Source organism: Cyprinodon variegatus, unplaced genomic scaffold (genome assembly GCF_000732505.1).
Source record: "Cyprinodon variegatus isolate N-32 unplaced genomic scaffold, C_variegatus-1.0 Scaffold12, whole genome shotgun sequence".
NCBI lineage: Eukaryota > Metazoa > Chordata > Actinopteri > Cyprinodontiformes > Cyprinodontidae > Cyprinodon > Cyprinodon variegatus.
Window position 1 is genome coordinate 1,078,130 of NW_015150465.1, and position 10,951 is coordinate 1,089,080.

Here is a 10,951-nt window from a genome sequence, read left to right on the forward strand (position 1 = left end):
GACATTATAAATAGTGTGTTGGTGTGTTCTCGATATCCAACTTTATGAATTATTCTGATGGCTCTTTTTTGCAAAATGAACAGTGGCTCTAGTGAACTTTTATATGTGCTTCCCCATACCTCTATACAGTAAATTAAATGAGGTAAGACCAAAGAACAGAACAGAGCATGGAGTGATTTGTAATCTAAAAAATATCTTACTTTGGCTATTACAGAAATGCTTTTAGATATTTTAGTGCTGATGTATTTAATATGAGACTATATATTATTTATATATGAGAATATATAAATAATTGAATGTGTTCAACTCCTTTTAATGTTCACACCTCAATGTAAATTACATCCAGCTGTGATATAGTTTGTGAATAATGTTTATCTTTGGGCTCTAAAGCACTAGAAGTTGACAGGCTTTGGGGAAAAAACTATTTAGAAGTCTACTAGTGGCATTTTAAAGGTCTTTGGAGGATAAGTTAATGAAAATCTCCCAAACTACTCACTTTCATTCATTCTTTCTGGTTTACTGGTACCTTATTTCCTCACACAGAAACAGGTCAGATGTTTGTTTGAGAGAAGAAATAGTTTCTCCAAAAACTTTTCTCATGATCGTATTCTTAAACATTTGAATTGAGAAAGCTTCCTGAAGAGGTGGCGAAACGTCTTCAAATCTTGGAAACCAAGTCCAGTGGATATTTTTTTGAATTTTTACGGAATATTCTTAAACCAACTCTAAGAATACAGAATACGGTACAAAACCAAAGTTAAACATTTCTTTTTTTCAACATCATCATACGACATTGTTTTGCCACATTTAGATTCATTACCTCATCCCTATCCATTTCTGACACAGCTACTGGAAGCAGAAATGTAGTTCAATCCAACTGCAGGTGACTGGATTTTACCACTCTATGGTCTTTACTATGCTGGTCCTCATGGGAAATGTCGTCTTCTCGCAGGCAAAACAATACAGCCTTGCCCACTGGAGGGAGCCAAAATCGACCAAACTGAAAGTTCTTTAATACTGCTTTAAAGTCTTAAAAACTGTGAAAATTGGTTGGATTAAAGTACATTATAATGGCTAATTTTTCTCTATAATTCATTCTCCAATTCATTTGATTATTCATCTTAATCCAAGCGTAGTAAATTTAATTTTCAGGCTACTTCATCGTCAAGATCCGTCCGCATCCAGGTCTTCATACTAAAATCTGTCAGTTGTCCCATAAACCTGACATATAACTCTTCTGACTGTTGCACCTTGACAATGGAACAGGCTTTTTTTGTTTTTACATTAGCATGAAAGTTTGACTCATTTTAAAAACATCTGAAATAATTCATAAATAAACATTTCATTGAATACATTTTGTCTACTTAATCAGAGTTTAATGTAATTAATTAAAAACATCTGAAATAATTCATAAATAAACATTTCATTGAATACATTTTGTCTACTTAATCAGAGTTTAATGTAATTAAGTTTTTATTTTTATGCTCTGTCCTTGCAAAGCACTTTGTGACTATTATTTGTCAAAGTACTCTATAAAGAGCATTTACTTACTAACATGCAAAGACCTATGTGTAAAAATGTGTCTGTAGATATCAAAGGCTCTCAGGAAGCCTGAAAAAATAATCCAAGGTTATAAATACTTTTGCAAGTCACTGCAATAAACAGAAAAGATAAAGTCAGTCTTTATGTGATCTGACAAGCATCTTTATCCAGATTAGTTAATCAGCTTAGCTACGTTAAAATACATTTGCTTCCATTTTTTAGACTTATCCCACTTTCTTAGGGGAATTTTCAATGTTTTTTTGTCACAGTGGAGTAAAATTGCCTTGTTTTTACAAACAAGGCAATTTACAAACAAGGCAAATACAGTACTTTTAATTGCCTTGTTTTTACAAACAAGGCAATTTTTTGTCACAATTGCCTTGTTGGTAAAAAAAAAATAAAAATAAAAAAATGAGTTGGACTTATGTTTTTTGGTTTTGGATGGGCCTTCTACTTTTTGTGAGAGTAGAGAAGTGAGCTTAGTATCTGCCATTTTATCTCTTCGTTAATGAATAGATTGAAATATTGAGTTTGATTGGGGCAGTGGTGGCCTAGTGGTCAGGTGAGGTTAAGAGTTCGAAGCCCACTCCCACGGACTGCCACTCTGGGTCCCTGAGCAAAACCCTTAACCCCACACACTGCTCTAGGGGCACTGCAAATGGCAGCCCACTGCTCCCCAAAGTGATGGTTAAATGCAGAGGGTACATTTCGTTGCTCTGTACTTGTGACAGTGTAATGACAATAAAACCCTGGAAAAAATAAAAAGAAGAAATAAACTAAAATGACAAGTGCTTTGAAATTAATGGTAAAATTTCAGTTCTCTCTCCTGTACTGATTTTTTAAAAGGTTATGTTTTTGATCCCTTTTAACTTCAAGTGACTAGCACAAAAAAAGGAAAGTTTCCACTGTTGCTGTCGTTTTGACAGTTCATTCATATATCCCGTCCAGCTGATGGGGTTGGATGTTGTTGATGCAGCACATGCTGAGTAGGTTATATTAGGATCATGCTTGAGGAGGGCGCCAGGCTTCAGGAGGAATATCTGAGACCCCATTAGTATTCATGCTCTGTATTTGCCTGTCACCACAGGCAAGGCACACATGCAGAAAGAGCCAGCAAACAGGTTGACCTGGAAGGAGACATAGCTGTCTCTTAAAGGCACATACGGTCACTATGTTAAACATGCAAGTGAAGGTAAAGCTAATATTTGTATATGTCATTCTAAAAAGAATAGAAAATATAATTACTACACATTGAGATATTTAATATTAGCTCATATCTGGACTGATTGACTTCTCAAATCTAATTCATTAAGTCTCATGTCTCTAAATTAAAACAGACTGAATCTCTTGTCGAACACTTTTTTGGAAAAACAAAATAGTTCTGTTGTGGATAATCAAAGCTATTAGGCCTCTATACATAAAAAATCATAACAAAAATGAACAAATACAGTACTTTTAATTGATTTACTTAATTAATTTCAACTTTTAAGAGCAAAGTTGATTAATTCCATATTTAGAATAGGACAGAATAGAATAGAAAATCCCTTATTGTCCCAAAATGGGAAAATTCTGCTATATTTTTGCAGTTATTCATAATTATTCTATGCTGAACATAACTAATTGCTAGTGGTTCATCTCAGCTTAGACAGATGGTCAGATGGTCTGCACTGGGGTAGACCTGAGGTGATTATATTTTGGAAAGTAATACTTTGTTGCAGAGGGAGCCGCTGTGAAACAGTCATGCAAAATGAACGGGTGATCGCACACTGCTTCCTTGCACATTTAAATTATATTTACAAACATGCAGGAAACAAACATGTGTTACAATCTAGATGTGCAGATCAACCCCTTGGCCCTTTATAATAGAATATGACAGAGGTATTTATTTATTTTTAGTCTCTCTAAAGCATATATTTGGCATAGAAAAAGCTTCTGCAGCCCCTCTTCGCCCATAAAAACAATGACACATCTGTATTAAGCTTACTTTGCCATTTCATATTAACATATAAATTCTTATTTGTTAAATAAATAGGTTGCATTCAAGAACGTCCCTTATTCATCCGCTTTTTTTTCCCCTTTTCCTCAAACTTTTTACTGAAATGGAATAGAACTTTAACACATAAATACACGTTTCCTCCAACAGAGGTTGTTAGGGTGGCTTTTCAGCTTAAAAGCATTTCCTTGTCACTCTGGCAGACTGTTCATGCTGCTCAATGGTGAGTCACACTCCAGGAAGATTGGAGAAGCATGAGTGGGTTCTTTGATATTTTGCAGACTGACTTCCTCGCCCTTGAAACCTGCTGGTGAACCCCTGTTGGTCTCCTGAGCATAATAAACAGAATCATTGGATAATAGTTTTCTGAGAAAGACAATGAAGGAAAGAAACTATTAATTGTTCTTTTATTTCACTGTGTTGAGAAGAAAGGTATTAAAGTATTGATTAGACTACTTAAATAAAATACATTCAAGATGTAAATTAACCTCTTTATCTTTTCCTTGTCAGTTTTCCTTGTTGTTCTTACGCTATTTCTTGTTTTAGTAGTTTTTATTGGAGTCTATTGTGGTCATGAGGCAAAATGCTGGGAAAATTTTACATTGAAAAACGCAGAAATTAAACAAACAAGTGAAAAAGTTTAAATCCATTTATTGTTTTTCTGTTTTTTTTACCCTGCAAAATCAGACATTTTTGTTTAAAAAGAGGACAAAGGAGTGCCTATGATGTTTTTTCAAAAGTATTAATTCCTTGTTAATTGTTTCAATTAAGCCTCGCATTTCAACTTGCTGTATTTTATTGTTGTTTTGTCTGATAGACCAAGACAAAGGGAGTTCTAATGTTAAATTGGAAACAAACTAACTAACCAGGAAGAAATTGGAATGAATGGTTTTACTTTAAGTTTGTCAATATGATTTAATTTGACTCCAGATTAGTATGACAGTTTCCACAAGAAGGAGCATGAAAGTCCTGGGTTTGAATGCCTTGGCTCTTGCGTACATGAGTGGGTTCTATCTAATGACTCTTGACTTCCATCGACAGTCCAAAAGAATCAGTGTTAGGTTTATTGCTATCTTTTAACATACCCAAAATATAAGTATGTAACTGCATGTTTGTTCTGTACATGTCTATATTGCCCTGAGATGGACTAACAAGCTGTCCAGGGTATACCCTGCCTCTTGCCCTGTTGTTAGATAACACTCCATGACAGTGCTCCAGCAAGGACAAGAGGATATAGATTGAGTGAATCAAGTTTGCTAATTTAAGCTTTAAGTACCCCAAGAAATTAAAACTGAGAGAAAATGATTTAGGTAGAAAATGACTGGAATTTTCTTTGAGATTTGAGTCTGGTTGAGTATAGAACTTCAAAATGGAGAACATGTACGGTAGTCACCATTGGGGCTTTCAATGCTTTTCTTTATTTAGCACAATGTTTTGTCTCGACCTCCATATTTAAGGACCAGATTTGTAAAGTGCTTTACAAAGTTTTACTGTAGACGCTTTTCCCCACCTCACTTGTGTGCTGGATCCTATGGAGATGTTTCATTATGCAGGGGATGAATACATATGCCCCCTAAAGTGGGTCATTGTGTCATGACAACATTTGAAAACTTTAAAGAGGTTTGAATACTTCTGCACTATCTATTAATATCATGGTTATATATTTGAAATAGATTAACTATTTGACATTATGCCTGTACTAATTCTGAGTTATCTGACTCATGACAACGACACATTTTGACACCCACTTATTCTTTAGAAAAATTTAGCAAAATTCCAATTTCCTCAAATTAAAGCCTGCCTATGGTTCTTTGACATTTCTTTCCTTAACACATGATGTTGCTTCTTTATTTTTAAGGTAAGTAGTATAAAGTATGTTGATATAAAAACTGATAAATAAATGAGACTGTGGCAAGTTTCTCTTGGCAGCTCTCTTTAGTTGTCATAGAACCACTTGCCCTATTTCAAGTTTGAGTTAGCCATGACACTCTGGTGGGAGGAGCCGCTGGCGAGCAGTTGACGCGAGGGCGGTCAGAGATGCATTTGCGATGCATGGTTATCTGACAGAGATGAATGTTGCATGATGTCACCATCTGCCGACACCTGATTGACAAGCCCATTCATGGATGCTTGTTACGGCCTTTGTGCTTTACTTCCTGCTACGGTTGGATCTTTATCTGCTGTAGGCATTAATCTTTCTAGGGTTGCACCAACGTCCCCAGTTCTTAAACTGGGACAGCCAAAGGCATGAAGAGATTTGCAGGCTTTCAAAGAAGAGGAGCTGATTAAAAATACATGTGGAAGCTTTTTGTCATCATGGAGCCATCAGTTGTTGAAGGTTGACAATACAATTTCACTTCATGGAAATGAATTAGGATGGCCTTATTCATTATGCATGCCCTTTGGTTTCTTTTTCAAGATGGCCATTGTGTCATTTCTAAACAGATGAAAGCCAGACGGGGGCAGTGATAACCCAGTAATGTATTTCTGGATGTTAAACATCTGTCTTGCTGTCAGTCTGAAACCATTCTGTTCAGTTCTTTGTCTCTCTGGGTCAGGTCCTCATCTACCCAGGCTCCTGGTCTGAAAGAGAAAATCAGGACAGTGTTTTCAGAACAATATAACTGAGCTGCTCCCATTTTTATTGAGAAAAATCGGAGGGTGGAGGTGCACAGGACCAGAAATATCTTTCTTTTCCAACCCACAGACAGAAAGCTGGCTTTGTAACAGTCTGTGTTTAAATGCAAGGCACATAAAGTCATTAGCTCTGCTCTGATTTAGTTGTATTTTAACAGCCTTTGTATAATATTGCTCTAGTTAAATGAGAAAGGTTTTACCATATTTTGTAGAGTTTCCGACAATCCTCCATCTTTTTCAGACATAAGTTACATTGGAACTGTACTATATGGATTTTGGTACCCACATAATAATAAATAATAAATAAATAATAATAATAAAATTGTTGTACTTAATTAAGTTTAACCTTAGGCCTAACAGAGTCAGCACTGTTGCTAGACAACTCCTGCTCACCAGCTCTCTTTAATCTCAAGTTTATTACTCTTGAGAAGACATGGCCCGGTTACCAATATCAAGAATTTCTAAGGCTAAAGAACCAAAAAGCACGTCTCCAAAACCAACAAAATATCTCACTGTCACAGCAGGTGAAAGTCTTTTCAATGAAATTTCAAAGAAAGGGCTGGTGTGTCTGGATTTTTTCCTGTCCTAACGTTTTTTAATTCTCAATGCTGCATTTCCCTCTAATAGTTGCAGCTCACTGCTAGTCAGCTGGCTAAAGGAGAGTTGCATTTCTTTTCCTAGGTTTACATAAAACACATAGTTGACTGTTGGTACTGTTGTAAAGCCTGTAACTCACGTAGGGAGGCCTTAAGGGCTGGTTATCCTCCTGCAGCAGTGTGTCGCAGTGAGCTTGTCGCAGATATTTTTGATTTATGCCCAATATTGAAGCGTGTTCTGTGCTATTATTCCATGCCACACCGAACTAGCTGTGGGTCTAGATATTGCTGAGGCGGTGAGGAAGTGGGGGCAAGTTTGTGTGACAACGGAGGGACATGAGGGCAAAAAAGTGCGGGGATACAGGTGGAAAACGGGTCCCAACGTTCTTGCGCACCTCACTCTTCTAGCTGGTCCAACTTCACGACTCGTTTACAAGACTTCCCTCTTCTCAGACATCTATGCCAGCTCTGCAAGGGGAGGCCCAAGGCATTCCCAGGCCAACCAAGAGATATGGTCTCTTCAGCATGTTCTTGGCCATTCTCAGGTTCCTCTCCTGGAAATGCCTGGAACATTTCCTGAAGGAAGCATCCAAGAGCCCCCTCAGCTGACTCCTCTTGATTTGGTGAAGGCAAAACCAAGGTTCGAAAATCAGCCAGACTGTCCTCTCCAGCACTCTGGCATAGGCCTTTCTTTGGGAAAAAGAAAAAGAAAGGGGACCTAGATTGGTAGACTTGGGTGGTGGATACTCTGTGACCAACCGCAATGTTAAAGAGGTCTGTTAGCCACAAAAGCCCAACAACATCCAGAGAACTGAGGTACTCAGAATGCATCTCAGACACAAAGCCTTAAAATGATTGAGTTTTTTGACCACTTCGGTGACTTCAGCTCTTTCTAAAAGAGTGTCTCAGTGAAACTGTCCTTTTGAACTGTCATATCTTTATCAAAGTGAAACATGAAGTCAAAGCTAACGTAGTGAAAGCTGCTCAAAACATTATTCAAGTATTATTTCGATTACTAATTAAGAAATATACGTGAAAGCAGATCAATTTATATTTTATATTTATATTTCCTGATATTGGAATAGGTGCCATTGCAACAGTCTCCTCCTTTGTTTTTGTTCTAAATGCTCTTTATATTATCAGTTTATTATTATTGTCCATAGCAATGTAACTGTCTAATTTTATTAAATTGGTATTTCTCTGTCTCTTTCCAGGTAGTGCTCGTCTTCGCTCTCAGCATTGGAGCCCTTGTAATATACTTCATAGATTCTGCTGAGTGAGTATTGTGCTTAATGAATGAAGTCAGCATGTCTTTATGAAAGCTACAGTGCCTTACATGTCCCTTACTTTAGGCAGTCCAAATGAAAATAATAATAACATGTAGATGCTTATATACATTATGGAGATTTGAAGATTTTTTTATTTTTTTTATTTTGAAATTTGACCTTGTTGATAAACCAGACTAAATGTGAGATTAAATGTGTAATTTAGTCTGGCCCCGATGAATGAGACATTGGAAGAATGTTGATGAGAACAACCTGTTGTCTTGTTCATGTCTGTGCCTATTGGACATCGCTCTGACCAATGAGTGCAACTGTCTGTAACGTAGTAAGCACGAAAGAAAGCTGGTGGGGGAGTGTAAACAAAACAGCATGTGAAACGGCTATCGGTATAACGGCAAATACGTCCTTCTTAAAAATGAATGAGCGTAGAGCCTCTTCCTGCTCACATTTCAACGAAAGTTTAATCCTTCCAAACCTGATTCCAAAGCTGAATCAAACCAGAACAACATTAGTTGTTGCCATCTTCCTTGTTGTGCTTTCTCCAGCGTTGCGCAGCTTTGTCGTCACGCCCTCATAACCCCGCCCGCTTTGCATCCAAAAATTCAAAACACATCTCTGTGTTGTGATTGGCCAGCCAGTTCTAGGGCCTGGGGCATTGTGCGAGGCTAGACCCACTTGCAGGCAAAAATAATTTTTGCCGCTGGCAGGTGGGGCTAGTTTACTAGGCTACCTTGTTGAAGCTGTGCTGACCACATTTGGTCTGAAAGGTCATGGAAGATTACCTGAAAGTTCAAATAACAAGCAGTACTGGTGAAGAGTTTCTTTAAACCATATGCATGAATAATAGAACTGGGTATTGATTCAATTCACATTCTCCAAGATCTGGTCTGGTCCAATCTAAAATTGGATTGCTGGTTCAGATACCTGAATTACAGTTCAGTTATGAATATATTGATACTAGTATTACAATAAAATTCAACAGTAAATTGATAAAGTAATGGCAGTTAATAGTGACTGTAAGGACAGTGGAAAATGCATTTTAAAAATTTGTATTTAGTTATATGAATCAAACTTTAGAAATTAGTATAAGAATCAATTCAGAATTGGAGTTTTTTTAATGCATTAAGATTATATTAGGCTAACAATGCATTTCAATCCCTGATTTTTTAAATAGTGCGATAAATGATCAGGTAGTTTAAGCAGGTGTTAACAAAATATAAATAGGATGCACATGTTTTTAGCCATTGCATATTTATTGTAATCTAAAGTAATGCAATTAGGTTCAAATATTTACAATGCACCAAACATTATATAAATTTTTGTTTTCCAGTGTCTACTCCCAACCTTTTGAGCTTAGCGCAGTGATTCCCCACTCATACCCCTAGTGGTCTGTGAGTCCATCGCAAGGGGTACATGAAAATATTTTATTTCTGACGTAGTAAAATAAAATAGGACTTGGATCTGTTTTGCTTTGTAAGGACCCAATGGAACGATTAAACAAGTTTTTGTTATATGTTTGAATTCACCTTTAGCTGTGACACACATCAACATCAGAGGAACAAACTGGTATCAGTTGTTTTTCACACTGAGCTATCAGAGCTCATCAAAGCAGCTCAGGTGTTTTGATGAAAACAAAGTAAAACTAATTAAGTCAATCTAACTGTAATTGTTGTTCTGCATTTTGTTCCCAATTCATCAAGTCTAAATGTGATTATAAGAGAGTTACTCAGAGGATCTCCAGTTGTATAAATACAGGTTTATATCATGATTTTATTTTGTATTTATTTTGATTCCTTACTAACTTCCAGGCAACATATTTATGTTGTTTTTTTAAATCTGAGATGGAAAGTATAAAACCCCTTAGAATTAAATACACAAATTAAAACCTTAAGTAATTTTTTATTTTAATTTAATAATCATTAATACTTTTGACTGAGAGAGGTTCTCATGGTAAGAGAAAATGCCCAAAGGGGTACATACATCAAAAAAAGTTGGGAAACTGGCATAGAGTATAGGCTAATTATGTATAGTTTGATGTAGTTGAGGTTAGGCAATAGAGGATGTCCTTCCATAAACTGAACTTTAGTACGTGTTTTGTCTGTCTTCTATAAAGGAACAATCAATGTAACTGCTGGATCAATAAACGGCACCTTGATGATTTCTTATTCTGACTTATTCTATAAGTCAGAATAAGAAATCATCTGACTTATTCTATAAGTCAGAGGTTTACATGGTTTTCTTTATACTTATACTTGATTGCTTTGTTTTGTTTTTTTGTTTTGCTTTTTTTTCTACTGTGGTGCGAGTGGGGGCACTAGGGAGGGAAAGCGTGATTGAGATTGTGAGTTTTTTTTTTCTCCCAGGTTGGGGTCTAAACTGCCCCCTCTCTTGATTGCTTTGAATGATTTTGGTCCATATTTTCTTATTGGTTTGTTGGAGTTTTTACTCAGTTCTTATAACAGAACAACTGGCAGAGACTCTAAACCTTTCAGCTATGGCAAAATTAGTTTGTTTAGGAATAAGATCAGGGCCTCACTTTTCTGTACTTCAGTAGGTTTGTTGTAACATGAGGTTGTTGTCATAAACCAGGACAGAAGGGCCCAGTATTCACGGTAAGACAGCCAGTAGGAAAGTTCTAAACATTTATTAACACAAACATAACAGAAAAGAAACACGCTGCCGTGGATCTGCGGCTCCTACAGGAGGGGGGCGGGGCACCGCCCAATCTCAAACACTCTGGTTGTAGGAGAAACAAAGGTAAGTGACCGTGATCATCTGAACAGAAGATGATAATTAGAGTGAGTCACTTACCTGGTTTAACAGTACAGTCCACTCTCTCAGTCATAGGCAGGATAAGCCGATGCACTGCCAATGAGAGGTGGCCCTGAGCTATCCAGAGT

At 36.7% G+C, this 10,951-nt stretch overlaps 1 protein-coding gene across 11 annotated transcripts in view; it reads left to right on the plus strand.

Moving 5' to 3' along the window:
- The window catches only part of LOC107089490 (calcium-activated potassium channel subunit alpha-1-like), a 135,504-nt gene that overhangs the window by 50,777 nt on the left and 73,776 nt on the right, over positions 1-10,951 (plus strand). For all 11 annotated transcript variants that reach the window (XM_015382353.1, XM_015382320.1, XM_015382328.1 and 8 more), the window contains exon 3: positions 7,983-8,044. In XM_015382353.1, coding sequence (XP_015237839.1) covers positions 7,983-8,044 — 62 coding nt within the window. The remainder of the gene's footprint in view (positions 1-7,982; positions 8,045-10,951) is intronic.